Below are 25,689 nucleotides of genomic sequence, written 5' to 3'. Positions count from 1 at the left end.
AAAACAAGGCATCTATTCTGTTCCTGGATGTATTGTATTTGACAAAATGCAGTACTTGGTAAAGTATGAATGGAATATAGCAGCTCCAACAGCTGCTTACCAAGTCTTGAATTAGATCACATAGATTAATCAGTAATTTTTGGAATGGACTTCTCCACCCCTATTTAGAGAGGGAGACCAGAGGATCTTTAAAAGTATCTATTTTTAGATAAAAATTACTCTAAGTAGTTCAAAGTACTTACACACATTATGAAATATATCATATCATATGCACCATTAGGGCAGCACAGTAAGTTATGGGTCCTAATGTAATGTGGTTTATTGCAGATCCTATATTGCAACACCATGGAGAAGGATCACACATTATTGGCTCATCATTGGGTAGCCCTGATTCTGAAGACTCCAAGGATGTTGAAGACTTAGTTAGTTGTCACTGACAAGCAGTAAATCATGTCTGTTTTCTATGACTATGTTTGCATCATGAAGTTAGTTACAGCCCTGTACCACCTGTCCAAAGCAAGCAGTCAGTCTACATGGTTAAGAAAAGAAAGCATTGTTTAGTTTAAAATGGCTACAGTGCACTTTTACTGCTCATAAGACTTTTTACCTCATTTGTAAAGGGTTACAGAGCTGCTCACAGCCCAGTTTGCTACATTCAGCAAGGCTCTTTTTATTTTAAAGTTTGCAGTGCTCATGGCTAGGATCTACTTGGTCAGTCTGACCTGGCTGTTACTAGTGTGCTGGACTTCACACACCATGAAAACTGGACAGAAGCCAAGGATTGTAGGCCTTAGCTTGTTAGTGCAGCAACAAGAATTAGTTTGCACACCTTTCATGAAGAATGAATGAGGATTTCTGCACTTACTGACTCTAAGATGCAGAGCAAAAGACTCTACGTTCAGGAAGAAATGTATCTGAAGATCACCCATCAGGGACGGCATGGGCAGCATCATTCAGGAGTGGTGTGTTCTCCACTCACTTGACTTGTCAGTACTTCCACAGGGTAGGATCCTAGCTGCAGATGCTCTCAAAGTTGTCCTGCTCTGCTTGTTCCTGAAGAGTCCATTGCTGGCAATGGATGTAGTTGCAGAAAGGTCAGATGTGGAAGATTTTTTTTTAAAGAAATCACTACGAGTTCAATAAAAAGGGAAATCTTATGAAAAGGGAAGCTATTGAAGTCCACCAGCATCTCCCAGAAATCCATGGCCTCTGGGGAACGTTGCAGGTAGAGTGGAATGATTGCTTGCATAGCAATACGCTCCCAGCACCTACCAGCCACCTCTTCAGAGGTGAATTATGCAGCAAGCAAGCTCATACTTAAGGGAGGGAGGGAAAGTGGCAATGAGGCAGTGGTGCCCTTAGCAAGGGTCTTGGAGGAGCAGGTCAGTGACTGCTTGGGCCTGGTTCCCCAATGCAAAGAAAATCAATTCATTCCTATACTTGAGTGTTAAGAGAGACACTAGGCTAAAAACAGCCTTCTGAGTGGGGTGGGAGAAAAAAAAATAACTATAGAAATGAAAGATGCGTGTATAAATTATTTTATTTATTTCTGTAATTAGCTCTTCATAATCAGAGTTCACCTTTCAGTCAGTGGTTTTGTTAATGTGAAATTAAGTTGTAGTTTCAAAATGGTTTGCCTAGGGAACACAAATAATTGTATATTCCGTTTAAACAAAAATAAAGAGTATTTGTCTTAGGTAACTGTAAGATGCTGTTTGTTTCTAGTGTCACAGATCTGTGCAGTGCCGCAGTTCTTGTGTAGTCATAAAAAATGCAGGGGGGGGCAGTTTCCAAAATGAAAAAGCTTGTGCCAGTTGGAAATGTCAGTGCAGCTGGATTGTCCATCAAGTGCAACAGCAGCTCTTTAAAAAAAAAAAAAGCAAGCAGAATATCATGTCTTACGGCAATAACTCTCCCCACCACGAGGGACTTTAGATAAACATTTACATGAAAATCATGTACTGATTACACCTGTGCAGCCAACTTCTTCCTGGTCAGGCTGATTGTCCCCCTTCATATTCTAGGGTAGAGCTAAGAACAGTCTGTACAACAGCAGCATTCTTGGGTATGGCCCATGGCAGTCACTTCCCCACTTCATGGAAGTACAGGTTGGCACATATACATAACATGATGATAGAAAACAAAATGTAGTAAATTAGATTCCTGAATTTAGGCTCCAAGTCTCCTTGTCGATACCAGTAGATCTACAGGAGAGAATGAGTTTGTTACATTAGGAACATATTCTATTAACCAATTAAGTAGTTTAGGATTCAGTGCCAGAGTAAGCAAGTGTGTTACAGTGACAATGTCTAGGATTATATTCCAGCCGCCCCCTTTAATCTGATCAAAATGGGGAGAGGGAGTGCACAGTCAGTTTTCACTGGGACCTCTTTGTCTAAGAACCTGTAAAAGCCACCCTGCTGTGACTGGTTAGCATTGCCCTGTAGCAGAGGGGAAGACCTCACTACAGTGGAATGATGGCCTAACTGATCTAGAGCCCTAGACACCTGGTTCCTGTCCCCAGCTCTGCCAGGTACTCTGGTTTGATTTTACACCAAAATCCAGGTGGTCATTGAGGCATGGAAACAGGCAAGCAGGATCTAAAGGTTTCACTCAGAAAAGGCCCTGGCTATTTTGAGTGCTGGAGTGGGCTGCTATGAACTGGACACATGGAGCAGTTCTCTGGGCTACAAAGAAGCATTCAGATGCATCTGTCCAAGAGCCCTCCTGTCTGCAAGTTTAGTTGAAGTCTATAGCGTTTGGGAAAACCAACAGAGAAACTGCTGTATAACAAGTACTGGAAAGGAAGGACTAGATCCAATTAAGCATTGCAATGTCTAAACTTCTGGTGCCCTGAGCAGGGCCCAGAATCCTGGGTTTTAATAGCTTACGTTCCCAACACACTTCATGGAAAGGAAGAGAGGCACAAACAGCCAGTACCCTGAGCAGGGAGCCACTACCTAGAGATGTGCTAACCTGAAACCCTGCTCTGTGCAGCATAAGCCACTCGCTTAGAGCTACAGGGCACATCTACACAAGACATTTCTTGTGGAGCTGCCTAATTAGCTCCACAGTAAGTGTCTCAGTGTTTACACGTGGCCATATTAGGTTGCAGTAAACTAAAACTCTGCTGCAAGCTAGTACTTATAAATACAAGTACCATCCTGCAGCAGAGTTTTTTCCTGTGCAGCAACACGCATGTAGATGCTGACGGAGCTGGCTGGGGCACAAGGGTGCTTCGGTGCAGGGACTGCCTGCTGGTTAGCCCTGCACTGGAGTCCCCTCGTGCCCCAGCCAGCCCCTGCGCAGCATGCTGAGTCAAGTCGGAGCAGCCCCGGGCTGACAGACTGCCCCCAGGCTCCCTGCCACACACATTCAAATTAGGAGTTTATTGCTTTGAATTAATTGCATGGGTAGATGCGCCCACAGTGAAGCACGTCCATCCCTTTGGGATCCGCAGCTAGGAAAGACTTCCTGAAAGCTGGTGGCTGTACCCTCAAAGGACCAAGCAGGATGAGCATTTAAAATATGGAGAGAGGAGGTGCTCTATCCCCCTTTGGATATCCTGCTACTTAAAGCACGTGCCTAAAAAAAAGGAAGTCCCAGATTTAATCTCCCACCCCCAACCTAGCCTAATCAGTAGGCTGTAGACTATCCTGGAGGCACCTTCCATCCCACCTGTTGAAAAGGGACTACAGTACAGACAAACCTATAAGAATCATAGGACTGGCAGGAGCACAAGGGGGAGTTGGACTGTAGCCAGCAATCTCTCCCCTTCTACAGTGGGTGGGTCTACACATGCAATTAATAGGACTGAATATATTGTGGCTCAGTTTGAGCTGGAGTAAATTAATCCCACTGTCACCATCTACACATGCATTTAAGTTCAGTAATTTGCTTTGCTGCCAGATACCACTTGTATCTGATGGGACTATCTGGCAGCACAATAAAATTAGTCTACTGCGCCCTAATTGTCATGCACGTATAGATGGTGATAACTGCTGCAGCAGACTAATTTGTTATGCAGCAAAGTAAGCATTTCATTTAGATGTGCCCTGCGTGAAAGAGCAAGTCATCTACAGCTACACAGCTTGTGGTTCTAGTTAGGACCACTTTATATTTCACAAGCTAAATTAATACCCTTGTAGGCTGTAAGACATGCCTCTGCCACTACGACTGTCAGCTTCTCGGATGCTCCTGTAGACTTCAGCCCCTCATCACAAAACATATTCATTACAAAGTGAGACTGGTGCGCTCCGCGTCCAGCAATGGGAAGTGACCAGCACTGAGCTTACTTTGCAGACACCAAGATTCAGCTGTGTTAATAAGCTATTAACAGTTGCAATGGAGGAGGGATTTTTCTTCAATACTCCCCCCTGCACCTGGCCACCCACCCACCCACACACACACTAAATTTAAGTAAAAGCCAGTGCCAGGAAAAGTCTTAAATATTCGATGCTAACAATAACTCTGCCCACTTACCTCTCCTTCCTGTACCTGGTAGAAGGAGTCACTGGCTAAGGCAGAAGGAAGTCTGTTCTTGCCTCTTGTGTGAAAGAGACACCATAGTGGGTTGGGGTGGGGGAAGAAAGAGGGGATGTCATACTATGTGACCTGTACCACCACTATAGCACGGGAAAATACCTGCTACAGGACCTATAAAGGCCTACAGGGAAAACCCTACAAGGACTGATTGAGGGACCTGAATCTCTTCAGCTTCCGCAAGAGGAGGCTGAGAGGTGATCTTGTGCCAGTCTACAAACTCATGGCGGGGGCACAACAGGAACTAGGGGATACGATGTTTACCAGGTTGCCCATCAGGGTGACTAGAAACAGTGGCCATAAATTGAAGAAGAATAAATTTAGATTGGACATTAGAAAAAAAATTTACAGTGAGGGTTGCCAAAATATGGAATAAGCTTCCAAGGGAGGTGGTGCTGTCCCCTTCCTTGGAGGTCTTCAAGAGGAGACTGGACAAGCACCTGGCTGGGGTCATCTGACCCCAGTGCTCTTTCCTGCCCAGGGCAGGGGGGGGGGTCAGACTTGATCTAATAGGTCCCTTCCAACCCTAAAAATCTATAAAAGCACAAGCCCAGTAAATTGGAAGTGTACTAGATACCGAAATCCTATGGCCTGGATGCATGGAGGGAGTAGGACAATGAGCAACAACTAGAACAACAAGGGGTGGAAGGGAACAAAAACCAAATTTATCCCCTCCCACCATAGCAGGATAATGATTTTCATGTGCAGGGTGTAGCACACTGCAATAATAGGACACGTTTTAGCCAAAAAGTGGGTCATTTCTTATCTCAACTTTAATGGGGACTGGCAAATATCACAAATGCCAAGTCAGCCTATTTAGAGGGTATGTAAAAAGAGTGTGCAAAGGAGGATCTATTTTATATTATAGAAACACACATGCACAATACTTACAAGTATGCCAGCAGAAATGCAGCACAAGGAGATGCAGAAAGCAAAAAATATATTCACTGGTTTTGGAGGTAGTTGAGGGAAGACAAAAGCACTGATCAGAGTCAACTGTAGGGAAGAACACAGAGAGGCTAAGTACTTTCACACCGATAAAGACCCACAGTCTTTTCTTCCAGGGCTCAGGCAAGCAGGGCTATGAAGTGATAGAGGAAACACCCTCCACCACTCACCCCTTCCCCCATTAGGGCTGAGAACTGTGGACAGATTGTGGAGATGGGGGTATGAGTTTGGAGGACCTAACAGTATAAATGCCTATCACTAAAGAGGAACTATCAGAATCCCTCAGTAGTTTTAATCCCTACAGGTGTAAGAGGCTTCTGGGGCATGGGGGAAGGGTAGATGGTAGGTCATTTAAGGAGAGTTTCTGGAGTAATTTAAAAGCCACCAAAACCCACCACCAAATCATGTAAGAGCCACCATCATGATACAAATCTTTCTGGTAACAGAGACCCAACTGTAGAGAAGATGGTACTAATCCAGGGGAAGGCAAAATACGGCCTGTGAGCTGGATCTGGTGGGCCAGGCACCGTCTTCCAGCCTGCGGCACTGACCAGCAAACTGAACCTCGCCCAGCCCTTCTTCCCACAAGTGTGGGAGCGAGGTGCCCACCTATACACCTCCCTGCCCCAACAGGGTATCTATTGCACCTTACTTCTACCCTCGTGGGTGGCAGGCCTGGCCTGGCCAGCGCACAGCTTCTGGGTGGGGCTGCTGCTGCTGCCACTGCTGCAACTGCCAGGGACCTGCTTGGCTTCCCCAGCATCCCACTCACTCCAGCCAGCAGGATGGGAGCACGGGTCGTGGGGCTGGTGCTGGTGGCAGCACGGAGCCTGTGTCCATGGCGGTGGTGGCAGTATGGGGCTCAGGTGGGCACTGGGTGGGGACCCCCCCCCACACACACACACACTCCTCCCATAGCACACAGCCCCGCAGATGACAGCAGCAGGCAGGGGTACTCGTGCAATGGGAGGGACTTCTGATGGCCAAGGTCACGGGTGGGATTTTTGGTTGCAAGATGACAAGGGGGTGGGGCAACTGTCAAGGGGCAGGGTGGCCCCCGAAAGCTCACCAAACCTCATAGAGTGGCCCTCCAGCCAAAATAACTGTCCACCCCTGTACTAATCCCTCAATGACAGGCGTGGTATGTTGATGCATGCCTGGTTAGCAAGGGCAGGGTAGGTAGGACCTGTTCGAACCAAGATGGCCACTCAGAAGATCAGTGGGACAACTGAATGTTTTAAGTAGATGTTAAGCAGCCAATTCACTTTCAAGGAGCTCGTCATGATCAAAGCTTTAAATAAGCCCCGGTGATGATAATCAAGGCCGCTTCCTCGGAAATGCTCTACCAGAGCATCAAAATGGGAAGCAGGATTCAGCCTCCTGGCACTAGGCTGCTGCTGGAAGGAGCACCGATGCTAGATGTGCTCTGTGGCAGACGTGGTTAAGGCACAGCCTTCAAAATCAGGCTTTCCAGCAATGAGCTGGGTTCCCTGAATAGTTGATCTTCTGGATGCAGAATAGCATCTGGGCTCTGTAAAGTCCACTATGGACTACCATGGATCAGGGGAGTTTCTGCCTCACAAAAAACTTGTTCTTCTTATTTAAGTTTCAAGAAAGTACAATTAGCACAGCGTCATATGTGTCTCATGTCTTATAAAAAGATAAGCAGTAAATTTCAGCCAGCCCAAGTGGTGCTGAAAAGTCTCCTCCTGTGGTATTTTGGAAGGTTTTAAGTTTGGTTTTTTGTTTTGGTTTTTTTTAAACAAAGCCATAGAACGTGTAATCAAATTACATTTGCTAGAAGAAAGTTGTTTCCCTTCCCCAATGGCAAGAAGTGGCAAATGACTAGGAAGCCAGCATGTACTTCAGTCCAAAACCTGGTCCTGTTTAATGTCTGATTGCAAAATAACTTCAGTTAGAATAAGTTAATAGGATTTTATTGCTACGCCTTGGGGAAAAAAAGAAACATGGTTTGGGAAGGTGAATACTTACTATAAGCAGCAAGAATGTGACGCTCCCAACAGCCAAGTTGATTATTCTATCCTGGGGTGAGGGGGGCAGGAAAGAGAAAAAAAAAAAAAAACAGTAACACCAGGTCATTTCATTTGTGAAGCTGTCATAATAGTAGTGGATCAAACAACACCCAGAGATCAGGAAGCCATTCTGTGAGGTCGCACACATGCACAGTTTCTGCTGCAAAGACATTACAGTTTAACAGACTCGTTCCATCCTTTCCCCGCAGGCAGATCTACTTTGAATCATAAAATCAGAAAGATATAGGGCTGGAAAGGGATCTCCTAAATTATCTGGTCCAACCCCCTGACTGAGGCAGGACCCCTATACAAACCATCCCATACAAATCCCTGCTCTGCCCCCGACCAGCAACAGCTCGAAGCCCACATGTGACCGCCAACAGCACACAGCCCCTGGCCTGCCCTGCCTTTCTAGGCAGCCCAGGCAGTGGTGGATCCTTCTGGCTGCTACCGCCACTGGCCCCAGCCCTGCAGTACTGGTGGGGACCCATGCGGACTACCCCAACCCTGGCCTGGCCCACCCCACGCATGCTCCAGGCTATCTGGAACATGAATGCACAACCCTGATCCACCCTGCGCCTGCTCTGAACTTGCCCGCCCATGCTGAGCAGTGGCCAGGAAGACGTTGCTGCTCAGCATGGAGGAAAAGCGCAAGTGGCCCCTCCCATTCGCTGCTGCCAGGAGCTCCTTGCTGCAGATGCCCAGAGCCTGCCCCCAAACTGCCTTGCCGCTTCTCTCCACCACCGTCACCGCTGCCTCCAAGCTGCCCTGCAGTAGCAGCGCAGAGGAGCAGCAGGGCAGCCCGAGTGCAGGCTCTGGGCAGCAAGAAGTACCTGGCAGTGGCAAAGGGGTGGTGGAGGTGTGCTCTTCCCCTGCATTGAGTGGCAGCTTCTGTCCAGCCACTGCTCTGCGTGGGTGGGTGGTCTGGAGCAGGCGTGGGGTGAGCCAGAGCGGGCCAGCAGTGGCAGCAGCTAGGAGTCGTTGCCACCCAGGCTGCCTAGAAAGGCAATCCAGCTGCACAGCTGCCTCAGCCCCGCTGCGTGCCTAGGGGGTGGCAGGATACGCCACTGGCCAGATGGAAGCAGGGCCAAATAGGACAAAGGGACCCACTGCAAGTTGGACAAAGTCCCTCCATGGGCCGTATTTTGCCCAGCCCTGATCTAACCTCTTAATAAAAAACTACCAATTGAACTGCAACTGATAACTCCACATTCCTCTAGCAATCTTCTCCCTCTGCACCGAGTGCGAGACCCGAGGATTTCAGTGACCATCTTAAATTTATGTTCCCGACCATTTTGCAGATCCTGACAATTTTGCCTTGCTCTTTGAGACCCAGATGCAGTTTCTTCACACACAACAGCAGTGGGATTTCTACTACTTTTCAGGCAACTGCACTTGTGTAGCCCGACACCTGTGGGATGCAGATGCATCACTTGTGCTGCAGCACTCCAACTTTGCAATGGTGCATGCCAAGAGGAGAACCCAGCTTGACTTGGATCCTGGGCAGATCTTAAGAGGTCACAAGGGGATACGTCTGAACATCTCTGTATTTGGAAATGGGTTACGTTTGGCTTCAAAATCCGAGACACATCCGTGGAAACAACTACAGTCTGCAGAGTCACTCTGCAGCTAGATCAGCACTTCAAGGCATGGAACAAGGGGAGCATACAGAACTGTCAGATTAAGACATAGGATGAAACCTTCAGGCTGAAGAATTAGGAAAACAACCTGAAGTGGAAAGGTTGGATGTTCAGTTTGTGAAAACTGGAGATCAAGGCACTGCGTCTCTCCCAGATCATCTTGATCATCACTCCGAAGTCAACGGTGGAGCTGACTCCGTGCCATGAGCGTACAGCCTGTCACCAGCGATGTTGGAAAACAGAAACAAGCTCAGAACTCAGGTCTTTGCTAATCTCTCTCCTCTCACTTGGCCGCTGTTCACGTTTTAGGATTTGAAGTTTGGGTCGTGTCAAAGGGGACCTTTTTTTACCCACCCTTCTTCTGTACCAAATCATTAGACTCCCTTGTGCAGCTGTAACTGGGTGAATGAACATACACCTCTGAATCTCACCCTTCCATTTAAGAGTAGCCCTGCAGTGAAGTGTCCAGTGGAGCTGCATCACCAGGACCTCATTCAAGTCATGGCCAAAAAGCACATGTTACCAGCTGGTCGGTGTCAAATGCCAGGACAGGAGGCCGCACAGAGTGTCCTGGTGCCAGTGGTTATTGCCGCCTAGCTTTTAGTACCACCTGCATGGTCTTACTGTCTCTTATTCCAACACTGATCTTGCTTGCGAATTACTAGAGCAGTCTGCTCTTTCCCCACGGTGCATCCAGCAGCAAAGCTCTCCACCGTCTCCCAACTGGATCCCCTGGGCCTCCACCCCCATTTTTGTCCCTACACTTGCTTGTCACCACATCTAGTTTCCTTTTTGCCCTTGAACACTGCGCACTATAGTGGTTATGCCATTAGGGCACTCAGGCCAGAAGAGGGCTTTGGATAATCAGACCAATTCAAGCAGCCCAACCCATGTTCAAAGAGTGGGATCAGGACCTAGAATAGATTTAAGCTCTGTATTGACAGCAGTTGTACTAAGGGGGACCACGCAGGCTCCTCTGTAACTGTAAAGTGGCAGCCTTCCTCCTCCCTGGCTATTTTGGTTAACACTATTCACCCCACTGTCAGCACAAGTACCTACAATCAATTTATTATCTACCTGAGATTTTACATTTTAATTTTTTATTTTTTTTTTAACTGCTTTGCCACAGAGAGAAGACCATTTTATTAAAATGTGAAACAAAAGTGCCGGACAGTATTTCTGTGGGGCCTATGAGAAAGAGTGGTGTGTGCAGACAAACAATTCTCCACTCTGCTGCGGCCCCGAGTGGGTATCTTTGTCCCGGGTCTGGCATCACCCCGAGCTGAAGTTCTCAGCAGTGAAAAGGAACAAGGCTGCTTATTTCATTTGCTTCTCTCATGCTGAGAGCATTCATTTCCCAGATTAAAACAAAAAACCACAACATGATACTCAGTGTGTGCAGCTGGGGAGCTGTGGGGAAGACGTATAAGGGAGAAAGATAAAGATAACACCATGTTCTCAGGAGCTGTAGCATACAATGCAAGCTGTGTACCCATAAGTTTAAACTTGAACAATTAGGTGATGTGACCCTTTCCGAACAAAGGGAAGCCCCAGAAAGGGCATTAGTTTGTACCAGAGCAGGACTTGCAAGTCCCAGCGGAGATTAAGACACCACTCGACTCAGTGCCACACAAAAGCTCATTGTAAGAGGCAGTTCCTGCCCCCAGAAGTTCAGTCTAAACTAAGGATGCTCAGTCTCCAGCCCATGGGGCAGGTGCGGCCTACGAAGCCAGAATGAACAGCCCATCACCGGTGAATGCTCCTGCTGCTCTTCCTCTCCTTCCCCCCAGCAGCTGAATTGAGCAACAGGGGAAGGAGGGTATGGGCAGCAGCAGCATTCACCTGCACAGACAAAATCAGGAGCTGAGCATCACTGCCCGGCCCCCTCCTCCTGCCCCACCAAATTCAGCAGCAAGGAAAAGAGGCGATGAGCAACAGCAGCGGCAGGGCTCGGAGCGCCATGAAAAAACTGAGCAAACCAGGATGTCAGCAGGGGCTCGGACTGAAGCCACAGCTTTCATGCTACACGATGAGCAGCAGTGGTGCTCACTGCCCGCAAACCACCGAGTTGTTTCATGGCTGGCAGGGATAAGCACAGCTGCTGCCACTCAAAACTTCTTCTCCCTGCCACTGAATTCAGGGGGGACGGGGGGTAGCAAAAGCAGCAACAGATCAACTGCTGCACCCCAGCGCCCCATGGAAACTTTGTAGCTGGAAGGGGAAAGGCAGCAGAGACCTGTTCTCGGCCACTGCATTCATGCACCATGTGGGACTGGCTACATCCCCTAAAAATAAAAAAAAAGCTAATTTCAGGAAAGCCCCATAAGCTCAGGGGCAGAGCAAATCCCACTCCCACTGTGACACTGGTAGGTCACTGGGAAGCGCAGGGAACCGAGGTACGGTACAGTGCTGCCAGCTGGGCAGTCTTCATCTGTCCTCTCCTCCCATGGGCCGAAGAGACCACAATCCCCTCAACAACACCAGGAACCTGGGAACCTGCTCCTTACAGGTTAATGCTCATCCACCCCAAGGCCCGGTGCTGAGCTGGGCACCTCAGCGCTCAAGTCTAGTCCAGTCCAGGCAGTTTCAGTCCCTCCTCTGCCATGCACAACAAGTCCTTAGCAGGTGACTTTTTATACAAAAAAAAAAAAAAAAAAATGCAGAAAAAAACTGAACATTACTTTGCATTCAGAAGCCTAAAATTACTAAACACGTGATGTATGTTTGCCTTTCTAACACTAAAAATGCTTGATATTAGGATATGCCAAATATAGAACCACAACAACACATTTCTACGCAGCTCTCAGCCCATTCCTGATATCAAGATCTGGCCCACTTGTGTGAAAAAGGTTGAGCACCACTGGTCTAAAAAGCAGGCAGGGAAAAGCAACGGGGGCAGGGAGCGATTAGCCAAGGACAACAACACAGCAGGTTGGTCACCAAGTCAGGAAGATGCTACTCCATGTCTCTCCTCTCTGCCCAGTGTCTTCTCCCCAGGCCACACTAGGAAGTTCGGGATGCTACCCACCAAGGGTGTACAGACATGTATAGAGCGCGAGGTGAAGCAAAGCAGCTCCCCTGTTCCCATGAATGAAAAAAGCTGAGTCTCAGCAGAGAAAATCCCTTAGGGACTAAAAGGAAAAAAAATAGCTCACCAGTGGGAAGAGAGCACATACGATCAGAGCAGCGGTCCACTGGATTTCGGTGGCCTTTGCTGCCCATGAACCCAGAGGACAACAAAGTCACATCATTACAATTCCCCCACTTTGAGAACAGGAAAAAAAAAATCTCAACATTACGACCTAGAGAGAGACCAAGACTTACCAGGAGCCTACCTACCAGCCAAACACTCGCTGGGAAGTTGGGTACCAGCCTCCCGTGTCACCCCTTGCCCTGCTGCCAGGCCACTGCCCTGCCCAGCTGCTGGGGACAGAGCACAGGAACATCCACTAGGTGGCACCAACTTTCCTATAATCCTCTTGCAAGTAGAGGCCTGAAGGGCAGATCTCCGTCCCGTCCGGCTGCTGGCAGGGAAAAGGCACATCCCGTTATCTCCCCGCAGAAGGGACCATTGCTGCCCAAAGGTATCAGGCTATTGGCAGTAAAACCGAGCAGTCTTGTTTCACGCCTCGCCAGGAGCAGCAGCGAGGAGAAGATGCGGAGCGGCAGCTGAAGACTCCAAGACAATGTGGAAAAACGCACTCACAATCCAAGAGGGCTTTGTGTTTTCACATACAGAGATGCCTGTCCGGCGGTCTGTGGCTTCGAGAGGACCAACACAGCCACGGGGAAAGCTTCCATCTGCATGATGGCAAGTAGTTTTTGAAGCCCAAGGAAATGGCATCGCTGGCAGTGCCAACTCGTACTAAGCTACATCAGCTGGGATTAGTTTCTCCTTCGGAGTAAACCAGCAGCACTTCGTACCAAAGATGAACTCTTTTTCTTAAACCAAAACAAACAAACAAACAAAAAAACCCCCAAAAAACCAAACTTTCTGGAAGGTGTTCCCCCAGTGCACCCTGGCCACAGGATAAGGGACTCAAAAGCTGGACTCAAGGCCGTCAGCGGTATCCCCACGTCCAGGGAACTACAAGCCCTGCACCGGTCACCCAGACACAGCTCTTCAGAACAGGGATATTAGCGAGCCACATTTCATTAGCTAAATCTCAACACATTCCAGGTTCTGGGCAAGGACCCCAAGCTAGTACAGAGAAAGACCTCCGAAGAGTTTTTCTACCTCCCAGCTGGTTGCCCAACAGCCCCGGGAAGGACTGCGTGACACCCACATCCTCCACATCAGGTGGTTTACTGCAGCGTTTGCTCCGATAAGCAGCCTCCGCGCTAGGTCTGAGCGTGCACGGCCGCTCCCACGACGATCTCCTCCTGTGCGGTGCATGGGACAGGAAGCACAACTGACTGGGCACAGTCCTGGCAAATGCACAAGAACTGGCGGAGGAAACGTAAATGATTCTGCTTTAAAAAACTCTGCAGCCAGACCCTGTAAGTTGCTGTGTTTAAGAAGCACCTTCTAGCCTAGTCATCTCCACCCTTCCCCACAGCAACACCGGGAAAGAGCAGCTGCCGCTCCCGACACCCATCTACTGCAACAACAGCTCGCAGATTGTGGTCTCTGGGGCAGCCCTCGTCTTCCCCCCCGCCACCTTGCTGATCTGACCTGGTGCCAGCTGGTACTGGAGGAAAGCGAAGAGCATGCAGCAACTGCTGCAGCGTCCTTAGCCTGACGAAGGGTTTTTGAACCTGAAAGCTTGCTTAATAACTATTCTCCAACCATTTGGGTTGGTCTAATAAAAGATATCAAATTCACCCAAGGAACCTTGTCTCCCACATCTCCAGTGCTTCTTCGCACACAAGCATTTGTAAAAGGTGCAGAGAAGCTTCGCTGGTGTGAACAGAAGGGGAGAGCAGCTCAACAACTCCCCGTCCGTAGCACAGAAGTGGGTGCGGAAGACGGGTTCGGTGGCAGAAGCCAGCACAGAACAAGGGCAGCGTGACCATGGATGGGTCGCTTTGTTTCTGCTTTAGTTTCCACGTTGTAAATGTGAGCTGAGATTCACCTTAATTCACACAGATAGTGCAAAAGGCCATTCTGGGGTGCCTGCCCTCCCCCACTCCTGTATACATTAGTATTGCGATGACCCTGAGGAGCCTCCACCCCCCTCCCGGACCAGGGCCTCCTTGCGCTAGGTGCTGTACAGACAGAGAACAACACGAGACTCGGTTCCTGTGCAACGGAGCTTGCGGCGACTTTTCATAGGCTGCTGCACACACATAGGCTGCAGCTAGAGTCAATCAGTACTATCCAAACTGCTGCTCATGAAAAGGAGCCACCGCCGAGGTAAAACCCTCTGTTTGCACAATGCACAGATAATTAAATATGGTTCCAACCATAGACAGCTACACGAAATTTCATTTCTGTATTTCTAAGCAGGCAAAACAAAATGACCCAAGTTTGAACTCAGCCACTTGCTCTAGCAGATGAACTGGTAAGGTCTCTCTGAGGGCATAAACTCAAGTTCTTCCTTCCCCTTCCTCCCCACCATTAAAATAGGAAGAGGAAAAGTCTCTTATGACAGCAGGAGCAGTAAGAGGCAAGATGTTTGATGTAACAGGTTTCCGCCATCTTAAAAACTTAAAGAACAGGAGTGGGGTCTCAAGATCACACCTGGGTCTCTTCAGATGAGCTAGGGTGACTGAATGGTCACTGTCCACAGGTTTTCTAAGTTAAACTAGTGTACTGATCAGACAACACTCGGCAGTCCCCAAAAAAGTAAGTTCAGCTCCTTTAAAAAGTGCTTTCAACAGAGGCACCAAACATTACTAGTTGCCTCTAAAAATATCTTGTGCATCTTAGCAACATGCATGGAAACAGAGTGGGCTCCTCCTAGCGCCAAGTCCCGTGAGTCTCAGAGTGCCAGGGCACCCTGGGGTGATGCCAGGTCTTTTGAAGAGTGCCCCAAGGTGTGAGAAGATAAGCAGATGAGCCTACCCAGTAGCTCAGGCTTGTCCCTGCCTTAAGCTCAGCCCCTCTGCAAGGACGCAAGCACTGTAATACATAAACTGGTTTGTTTTTCTTTTTTAAATCAGGCACCACTCAATGCAAAAGTTATGGAGGGGTGTCTCGCGTCAAATGAGGGCTTCCTCAAGCCCAGAAAGGTTGAGCACCATTGGCCCAGTCAGATGTAAAAGGATGAAACTGCAATACCCCGGCTGTGTTATAGGGGACAGGAGGGTGAAGGGTCAGGGCATCGGGCTCAGCTGACTGAGCACTAAGCTCATGCCAGGAATTACAGCACGAGAAACCAGTGTTGAAGTGTGAAGAGTGACAAAGCCACAGCAGGTTCAAAAGTGGGACATGACTGGTGGCTCTTAGGGCTGTGGAGTTTCGAGCTTGAAACAGCAAAATTGAAGTGAAACGAAAGGCTTCAAAACAAAACGAGGGCAGTCAGAACATTTTGAAAGTTGTGAAACATTTTGAGTTTCGAAGCTGGGCGTGCTTGCAGGTAAACAGAAAGTAAGGAGAGGGAGAGGGGGAAGGACTGCTCTCATATTGACTGTGTAGCTGGCCAGTGACTGTGATCCTTCCCTGAGGTCCCTTCCAATCCCCATGCTCTGGGGGAAGGACGAAAAAACAGCATAAAAAACATTGTTTGAACTGAGCTTTCTCTGTGCCTTCACGCTTACAAATGACCCAAGTTTTGCTCTGAACAGTTTGAGGTGCAGTTTCCCAGAAACCCCTGCACCTATATCTCCTTGAAACCTGGCAGGCTTCATGGCCTCAGCAGGGGCTACCATCCCTGCAGTGCCTTAACACACACACACGACACAAGTTTTGCTTGTCAGCAGCTTGAGGTGAAGTTTCCCAGAACCCCCTGCACCTATCTCCTTGAAACTTGGCTTTGTGGCCTTAGAATGGGCTACCATCCCTGTGTGTTTCATCTGAAATCAGGCAAGAAATGACAAAGTTATAAGCAGTTTCATGATGCCCCGTTATAGCCTAAGGGCGAAACAGTTTTGACGAAACGAAACAGAACCGTGGTTTTGAAACTGTCCCGTCGAAACGAAACAGTGCTGTTTCGCACAGCCCTAGTGGCTCTGTCTGTGGCCCGTGTCAGAACCAAATCTTGCTAGTTAGCCTGGAAAACACAGCTGGCTACAGTTAACTACAGATTAGATGCTCACGGTCAAACCCACTAGAGACAGTCCACATCCACCTTCAGCACAACAAGGTATTTCAGGATCCCGAGAGTACAGCAACTGCTCCCAAAAGTGTGGAGCCAATCCAAGACTGCAACCTCCAGCGTTCCCAGCGAGAGGCGAGTGCCAGCAGCTCAGAGCAAACAGAAAGGTTAAAAATATAAGCAGGAGCCCAGGTGACTAGAGAGACTGATCAATGTGGTGAAGCCCTTTATCTGCGAGGTGCCCAGCCCAGAAATGCAGTGAGATCATTTGAAGGGTGCCCCAGAAAGTGCAGGGAGCTAAATGAGGCGTGAGGAGATAGAGCAGGGAAGGGCAGACTCAGACTCCTCCTGCCTGGCCGCTCTGCCAGGAGACGAGCACTGCTAAATACGTTGTTGAAATTCACTCAATTCAGAACAGTTATGGAGGGGTGCATCGAGTCTAAAAAGGATGAGAACCACTGCAGTAGTGAGTAGATGATGACTCTGATGCCGGTTTGGGGGCCAACGCACAGAAGAGGAGCAGAGATGAGGCGTTCCCACCAGAAAGCCCTGGACAATGGATACTAGAGCTGCCACACTGCTTGGCAAAGCACTCAAGGCTCAAACAGGCTACAGACCATTGCCTCCAGTCAGACCAAATACACCAGGAGAGAGATGCAGGCAAAGCAACATGCTGAAGTCAGTACTGCTGCTAGTGCTACCCATCCCATGGCTGTTGGAAAGGCTCCACACCCCAGTATCATTTAAAAGAAATTGTGAAGAGTTTGTAAAGTCAAGTATTGAAGAGCAGCAGCTATGAGAATGAAGGCCGACTGCATCAGAGGACAGAATGACAACAGTCCAAGAGCGTGCAAGTGCATATTCTTTGTGCATTCACACGAGCTCGGCCTCATTTGGGACACAGGAGGGACTGTAGCTGTGATGACCTGGGGAATCCAATAGTCTATTATTAATTCTGCGCTTCCATGAGCAGTGTTGGGCTGCAGACTCTGTTTTGGATATGGAGCCCGGCTGCTTTTGCTGCTGTCTTTTTACCTCGATCTTGGGATAAAATTCCACGGGGTGATCACCCAGAGCTAACAGGAATACTGAACGTTTAGTTTTCTTGTCAAATGGAAACACCATGGGACACAGCAGGCAACCAGCCTAAGAAAAGCCAGTCTGCCCAGACAGGCTAGCAACCAGGGCCGGACACAAGAATGGGCGAACGGGGATGCCACCCAGGGCCCGGACAGAAAGGGGGCCCCCAAACGGTAATCATCATCATCTCCTCTGGTGAAGGGGGGCCTGATATTAAAAGTTTGCCCGGGGCCGCCAGGAGCTTAGGTACAGTGCTGCTAGTAACAAAGCAGCATCTCACTTGGTGGGGGAATTTGAGCATTTGACAAAGCTGGTCAGGAGAGAATGTAAAGGAGACAGCATGCAACAAGGGGAAAAAAAAAAGGTCGTACTGGCTCTTCCCGAGACAGGCAGCCAGAAGCGCTCCATATAGTTCAGAGGAAGAGTTACGTGCAGGAAGGCAGGCACCAAGTCCGAATCCCTTGGGACTCAGGTCATCCCAGATGAAGAAACGGAGGCCTGGAGACTGTGCAGGTGTGTTATTTGACACTCGGTCTCCGGCATTTAGAGTAGCTCTTTCCGAATCCTTTTTACAATCACTGCACACAACGGGTATGTGCTTCAGCCACTGTGTGTCCCTGTGGCAGTCAGCTGTAAACCCACGTGCCGGCTGGGATCAGGTTTACTTAACTTATTCAGAAGCCAACACTAGTTTTGGGGAAGCTACATCACAGTCTTAGCTCTGAAGAAGTGTGTATGAGGGGCTACATAGAGACATCCACACTCAAACCCGAGCTTGGGGACTCGGGCCCGGAGGAGGGGTCTGGACTTTGCTCAGTCTCAGGCAGCTTAGAAGCACATGGCTCAGACACAGGGACCTGGCCCACATCCAGCCGGGGGAGTTCAACCGGGGCGATTACATGTGGTTAGCTGTAGGATCAGTGTGATCATGAGTAAGCATTTTTGTAAAGCTGTAAGACTTTCTACTCTTAACCTGAATGCCCAGAGCAGGGCGGTCAGTCAGCAAAGCCAGGCAGCTACCATGAATTATGAACAGCTCGGGGCCGAGGTAGGGGTGGAAAAATCAACTTTTGAGCTCGTGGCTAGAGGGAAGTCTGCCAACTGTCCATCAAGGAGGAAAGAAAATAAAACGAGATTGCGCTAGGGGCCCAGCTATGCCCACGTGACTTAAAAGCTGCTGTAAGGGGAGTCTGAAAAGGCCTCCCTTTGTGGCAGGCAAAGCAGAAGATGGATCTGCAGTGCCTCTGTCCACCTGGGCTGGTGATGCTATATAAAACTGCAGCCTCTCTCTCCAGCCCATGCTAGAAACTTAAAAAGGAAGGGGATAAAGGAAAAAGACATTTACAAGTTAGCAGCTGCAGCTGAAAGCCACATTACTCTCAGAGACAGAGACTACCACAAGAATTTGAAGTTAGAGGAAAACTTTGCCAGACTCAATATCCCCATTCCTCGGAGACATGAATTCTGAGCAACCTCACTTTGGAGACAGGGATAACCTGGCAGTGGCATTAAATGGTTTGAAGACAAGCTGTGACTTTAAAAAAAAAAAAGCCAAGCAGCCAATCTAAACTCCATATGGCCTTTGTCCCCCTGGCTGATGGGAAGGATTCATTCAGATGCCCAGAAGGACTCTGGCAGTGACAAGAAATACTCGACCGCAAGAGTCTGAGCTGACAAACAGGAACAGAAAGCAAAAGGAGTTATTTTGAGACTGCAAACTAATTAAACAGCAGCATGCAAAACTGGGGAACTAGTGGTGTTAGACGCTAAGGGTGAACGTGTTCGGAGCACTTCTATCGGTGCTCCGATGGCCAAACATTTTGGCCAAGAGGTGGAGGCACAAGGATGCAGAGAAATGGGCTGATGTTTTTGCAGAGAACCAGGATGAGCTGAAAAAGCCCCAGAGGAGTTGGCTTGTGGCCGAGACCCGTCTCCTCAAAGAATAGCTAGGCAGACCCATGCTAGAGGGAGCAGCTGCCTCAAGCTGGCTCCAAAGAAAGTATTTCAAGGACGAGATGTTCCCCCTGCCAGGAGATGGGGAAGGGCAGGGGGAGGATATGAAGTGCATGCTAAGCTTCAGAGTCGTCCTCTTCTTTGAACCTCAAGTGCACTCGAACAACCCTTGCAGCAGCAGGACGTTGGCCACCTGCTGTGTGTGGCAGGTGAGGGTGCTACACCTTGTGGTTGTGTGACGGGGGCAACTCTGTAGTTTTAGTAACAGATTAGACCGGGGTGGCAGAGTCCGGCCCACGGGCTGGATCAGGCCCATAGCGGACTCCATTTCCCAGCAGCCCCTGCCTGTGTTGCTGCAGCTGGTTTCCATGGAGACCCCAGGAGCGGTGGTGCCAGGGTTTCCCTGGATACCAGCCCCAGCAGTGCTGGCAGGGTGGGCGGGGAGCTGCTCCAGAGCCGGGGCTGGGATCTTGCAGCGGTGACAGCATGGTCCGGAGCCAAGGCAGAGTTGCGACCCGCTACCTGCACACCTCGGGCAAGGGCGTGCAGGCAGCAAAATCGCGGCTCTGCCCCAGCTCCAGCTGCTGTCACCGCTGCAAGATCCCAGCCCCACTGGAGCAGCTCCCCGCCCACCCTGCCAGCACTGCTGGGGCAGGTCTCTATGGAAACCCTGGCACCACCGCTCCTGGGGTCTCCATGGAAACCAGCTGTAGCAACACAGGCAGGGGGAGAAAGAGTACATCACTGGCAACTCCAGTCACCCACATTCAAGAAAGATGCAGAGAAGGGTTATTAGAATGATCAGCAGAGCAGAAAATCCACCTTGCAAAGGCGGCTAAAAACCCTTAACATGTTTAGCCTAGCCAAACAGAAGCTGAGAAGAGATGCAATGGCCCTCTTCCTCCAAGCACAGGGAGGAAGCAGACTTACAAGACAATGCTGGCACACAAACAAATTGGCCATGGTTTCTAACCGTGAGAGCCAGCACGGGTCTAGACCAGCCTTTCATTAGCAGTAGTGAGACCAGAGCACTTCACTGGTTCGAGACCAGAGCTTTGACCAGTTTCTGAAAGGGGCTTGATGAGTTTGCGTGCGAGAACGAGGAACTGAATTGGGTTCAGGAAGTCCATTCCTCAGGGTGTCCCTCAAGTACTTGGGCAATAATACTCTTTTGCTCATTTTTTCTTAAAGTGGGGGGGAAAGGGTGTAGGGGAGAAGGAGGTGGGGAAGAGATACGTTCTCCAAAACATCCTGTGTGACTGACGCACCTGGACCATACTGAAAAATCCCCTTTTGTACGTAGGGCTTGCCTGCCTTCCGTCTTGTCTTTTTACTGTCTCTTATGATGTCCAACCAAAACCTGAGTTAACAACCCAGGGTTGCTAAATCCTTGGTGATCTTCTACTCAAATAAAAATAGCCTTGGAGAGGAGGTAGCCAGAACCAAAGAATCAGAAAACTACTCCATCCATGTAGCTAGTTTTATATCCCTAGAAGAACGCCCAAGCCAAGCTTACGTAGCAGGCTGATTCATTGAATCACCGGATCTCAATTCACTGAACCTGCATGTTTTTATGCTTCCAGATCTGGACAATGATCCTATCCAGGGTGCAGGACTTATCCAGTATACCCCTCTGACAGCTGAACCTCCATAGTCCATTTGCCAGGCCCCTGGGACTATTGTCAGATCTACAGACTTCTTGAAAGATCAAGCACACCCTGTCCCAGAACTCCGCTATGGACGCAGTTTCCCTCAGGACGGATGGGCGCTACACCCAATGGAAAGGTTTTGCATGGCTTCTATAACTCAAAGTAATATATAAATCTCAAAAATAAATAAAATAAATAAATAAATAATAATACTGCCTGTGTTCCACTGCCTCCATTTCCTCATCACTTTGGAGCACACATTGGTCAGGGCTTTCTGGGATTTCCAGAATCCTCCTTCTGAAACAGAGTGCCTCTGTATTTTGGAGGACAAGCTATTTCTCAGCTCAGCTAGCTCCAATGTTGGTTAACAGGAGGGCAATCCAGGCTGACTTGGACAGGCTCAGCAAATGGGCGGACAAGAACCTGATGGTATTTAACACTGAAAAATGCAAGGTTCTCCACCTTGGGAGGAAAAGCCTGCAGCATCCTTACAGGCCTGGCAGTGCTACGTTGGCTAGCACTATGGAAGAAAGAGACTTGGGGGTCATCACTGACCACAAGATGAACATAAGCCTGCAATGCGATGCCACGGCTAGTAAAGCGACCAAAACGCTGGCTTGCATCCATAGATGCTTCTCAAACAAATCCTGGGACATCGTTCTCCCGTTGTACTCGGCCTTGGTGAGGCCGGAGCTGGAGCACTGCACCCAGTTTTGGGCCCCGCAATTCAAAAAGGATGTGGAGAAGCTTGAGAGAGTCCAGAGGAGAGCCACACGCATGATCAGAGGTCAGGAAAACAGACCTTACGACAACAGGCTGAGATCTATGAGGCTCTTTAGCCTGGAAAAGCACAGGCGCAGGGGTGATCTGATGGCCACCTATAAGTCTATCAAGGGTGACCATCAGTATCTGGGGAAACGTTTGCTCACCAGAGCGCCCCAAGGATACCGACGAGGTCGAACGGTTATAAACTACTGCAAGACCGTTTCAGGCTGGACATAAGGAAGAATTTCTTTACTGTCCGAGCCCCCAAGGTCTGGAATAGCCTGCCATCGGAGGTGGTTCAAGCACCTATATTGAACATCTTCAAGAGTAAATTGGATGCTTATCTTGCTGGGAACCTATGATCCCAGCTGACTTCCTGCCTTCGGGCAGGGGGCTGGACTCGATGATCTTCCAAGGTCCCTTCCAGCCCTAATGTCTATGAAACCTCATAGTAAAAAAAACTTACTCTCTCTCTTCACTATTAAAGCCTTCTCCCGTTTTCTGTCCCAACACTTCATGCATAGCTCCAAGCCTCTCTTGTGCTGTATCGACCTCTGCCGTTTTTAGAGTCCAATATCAATTCCTTGATTGTCTTGTCTTTCTTTATTATGTTTTGGGGACTTGAAGGAAGGAACTGAAGGAAAATATCTGCAAGGCCAGCATGGCTAGAAAAAGGATCCATGCAGCAGTGTTCTGGTTAGATCCAAATGGGACAACATTGAATCTTTCAAGTCCAGAAAGAGAAGCTTGTTTCAGTATCTAACATCTTGATTAACGAGAGCAGGCTAAGAAAGGCTGGAGCACCGAGATGTCATGCAGAACCTACAGAATTTAGATTTTAGCCTGGATGCAAGATAACACAAAGAAGTCCAAGTCAAAGACAATGTCCAGATGTTAGCTACCCACTTCCAACAAAACTGTCCCCTGCAGTCTTTCGCAGGCTTCTAATCATGGCTAAGTTTGCATAGGCTTTCATATAAAATATATACTATATAATAAAATATATCCCCGATTTCACAGCAAACTGCTGGCTCACAATTCTGGAAGTACTATAGATTCCTAGAATGTTTTAACATACACACAGGGGGGAAAGAAACATTTTCCCCTTAGAAACAGTTAAAACCTTTAAGCTAAAAATTCCACGTTGCCCCCCCCACCAAAGTGCTAGCATGGACAGCTTCAGTCTGAACAATTACAGCTGACACCATATGCAGGATACATTTAAGTCTAGACCTTTTCCTGCACATTGGCGCTCACGCTCTCTCTCTCCCCACCTCTCCCCAAACAATTGTCTTTCCAAGTCATCCACACAACTAAAATGCTCATCTAAGCTTTCATCATCCCATTCTGCTCTCTGGCCTTGAGAACTATAACATTGTCCCACTGCTGTTCATTCAAAATGTTGTCGTAAAGATCTGTCGAGCCCATCATTTTGACTGTATCCCCTCATATTTGATGCAACAAAGGAAATGAAAGCAGGAAAGACAAGACGGACAAGAAAGTCTTGTCTTCCCTTTCACAGCCTATGCCCACCCTTATTCATCGTCTCATGTTTAGCGACTCCCAATTCTCAGCACGTCATTAGTGCCAAACAATCCCCTTTGTGCTTTCTCCCAGGCTGTCCCACAAGCTTGAGGAGCTCCCTGCAAATACCTCATTAGACACCTTCAAATCCTCTTCCAGTTCTCCTTTGCTGCAAATAACACACACCATACTTAGCGGTTGTGGCCAATGCACCCGGCAGTTGACAACCAATACTGCACCACTGTTTCTTCACATTACCCTGTCTGCATGTTGTCTCTTGCCCACTTTGACTAGATGCTCTTTGGAGACAGGACAGTTTTCTAGGTTTCTGCACTGGCTCCTAGCTGCTACAGCGATATAGCTAACTAGGCAAATGAAAACTGAATTTGTAAATGCAAAAATAAAGCAGCCTTAACTATGTGGAGTTACCTGTTCTCTCTACTCATAAGCTGCAATCCCAGTTACTAAGATTTTAGAAGTACCTCGTACCTGGCCTGTTCCCTTCGAATATCTGCCCTTCCCTTTCCTTCCTCCTGTGGAGTCTGCCAAGCTGGCCTGGAAGTCTGCACTCTGCATCCCTCATCCCAGAGCAGTTCTGCTGTAAAAGCGGCACAAGGCAGCCTCAGCGGGCTGTGCTGTGCTGTGCTGGCATTCAGTCTTCACATTAGCGCGCTGGGCAGTGAAGCCTTGTTTCCATTAGCCAGGCTCGTACTGCAAAAAGCTTTGTCTTTCACTTTGCTGAAGTCACAAACTCTTCCAGCCTTCCCTGCCAACATCACCTACAAATACACAGGTTGCTTCCCAAGGAACCTGCTCCTGTCCCTGTTCTGGCTGTTCTCCTCCCAAGGAAACCTGGAATCACAGCCGTGAGAATGGCAGGATGTCGGCTGCAAGGATCATCTCTGCTACGCATGCCGCTCTTCAGATATGCACTTCTATTTCATGGCAAAGCTGTATGATAGAAAGGCTTCCTACTTTAGGCTTTTTCATTTCCAAGCAGTCGCGATAAGTCACCAGACACCATGTGCCCAGCAGCAGCTGAGGCCATTTAACAGCTCAGCTACAGAAGACAGCTTTATTTAAGTACAGCGATTTTGTTAAAGCTGTACTACTCCCCGTACTACAGATAGGTAGACTGGCATGGAGGGGTGTATAGCGATAGACCTTCCACTGCTGGGATCACTCAAACAGCACATGGACCACCCAGCGAGGAAGCGCACTGCCAGCGGGCCAAAGATTTCCCTGCGTTCCTGACCTCTGTTTAAAGCTCCACGCTGGCTCCACATGTATCAGACGCTCTCAAACAGCAAACAAAAGAGTACTTCCTGATCTGGGAAAGCTGCATGCACTCTGAGCCACTAAAGAGTTTTCCTCATCAGTGCTTATGTGAAATATGATCGGTGCGATTGATCAAACCATTCAGCTTTGGGTTTACCCCAGCTCTTAGATGATAGCGAGTGAACGCAAGCTCAGAGAACCAGAGAGCCCATGCCGCAGAGCATCCCCCTCTGTGGACGTACTTCTGTCGCCTGCAGTAGACTGGCTGTAAAGGGCCGACTTTCAGAGACGCTGAATACCGACACCTCTGATTGATTTGGGATGGAGCTACATTTGCTCAGCAAGTCTGAAAGTCAGATCTGTGGTGCCCTCCAACCACAGTGATCCCAACACCCTTTGTGGGCTCTGAGCCTAATTTTGCCCACCACTCAAATGACAGGTTGAGCCCCTCGTAAAGAAAAAGCCCTGGACCAAGAAGTCACTTAACTGCACCACCTCCAAAAGTGAAAGCCAAGCAGAGGACTGGTCATACCACATCCATATAGAAAACAAAAATTAAAACTGCAGAAGGATGCAGGCAAGTACACGGACTTAATTGAGAATTACCCAGGAGACAGGCCTAAAGGTTCCTCCTCTCCCTGCCAAAAGAAAGACTTGGAAGAATACATAATATTTCATCCAGAACCCAGGGCAGACCATCTCTTTTTTGTAAACAGATTTCAGCTCGATAATGAATAACATTCATTACAGGCCTTTTGTATAACGGACCCTAGTTATTCCCAATATCTGTAGCCCACAGAGACCTGCAAGAGAATTTTTCACCAAGCAATTCTATCCCTCATCTCTCCTCCTTTGCAAGAAGTTCATCTGAAAAAAATCCCACCAGTCACTGATCAATTGTCAGCCAGCGTGAGGCAGTACACAGCATAGTTGTCAGGCAACATGCTCTTCACTCATCCCCATTCCTACATCATCTCAGAGCCCAGATCCATGATGACAACAAGAAATGTAGATTGCTCTGCAATGTCCAAGTGCTGCATCTCACCCCCTTACAGCGACCCTTCAAATACTGTTACCA

At 48.6% G+C, this 25,689-nt stretch overlaps 2 protein-coding genes across 6 annotated transcripts in view; one reads left to right on the top strand and one right to left on the bottom strand.

Annotated features, from left to right (window-relative positions):
* Nucleotides 1-1,696, top strand: part of DMTF1 (cyclin D binding myb like transcription factor 1) — a 46,261-nt gene extending 44,565 nt beyond the window's left edge. For both annotated transcript variants that reach the window (XM_006273761.4, XM_014607560.3), the window contains one exon: nt 328-1,696. In XM_006273761.4, the coding sequence (XP_006273823.1) occupies nt 328-437 (110 nt within the window). In that variant the 3' untranslated portion in view covers nt 438-1,696. The remainder of the gene's footprint in view (nt 1-327) is intronic.
* TMEM243 (transmembrane protein 243) overlaps nt 1,523-25,689 on the bottom strand; it is a 48,973-nt gene continuing 24,806 nt past the window's right edge. For all 4 annotated transcript variants that reach the window (XM_019487537.2, XM_019487538.2, XM_006273763.4 and 1 more), the window contains 3 exons: nt 7,483-7,533; nt 5,434-5,538; nt 1,523-2,204 (listed from right to left, as the gene is read on the bottom strand). In XM_019487537.2, coding sequence (XP_019343082.1) covers nt 2,082-2,204; nt 5,434-5,538; nt 7,483-7,533 — 279 coding nt within the window. In that variant the 3' untranslated portion in view covers nt 1,523-2,081. The remainder of the gene's footprint in view (nt 2,205-5,433; nt 5,539-7,482; nt 7,534-25,689) is intronic.

This window comes from Alligator mississippiensis, chromosome 4 (genome assembly GCF_030867095.1).
Source record: "Alligator mississippiensis isolate rAllMis1 chromosome 4, rAllMis1, whole genome shotgun sequence".
Taxonomy (NCBI): domain Eukaryota; kingdom Metazoa; phylum Chordata; order Crocodylia; family Alligatoridae; genus Alligator; species Alligator mississippiensis.
Note: the sequence above shows the minus strand (reverse complement) of the source record. Positions and strands in the feature narration are given on the sequence as shown.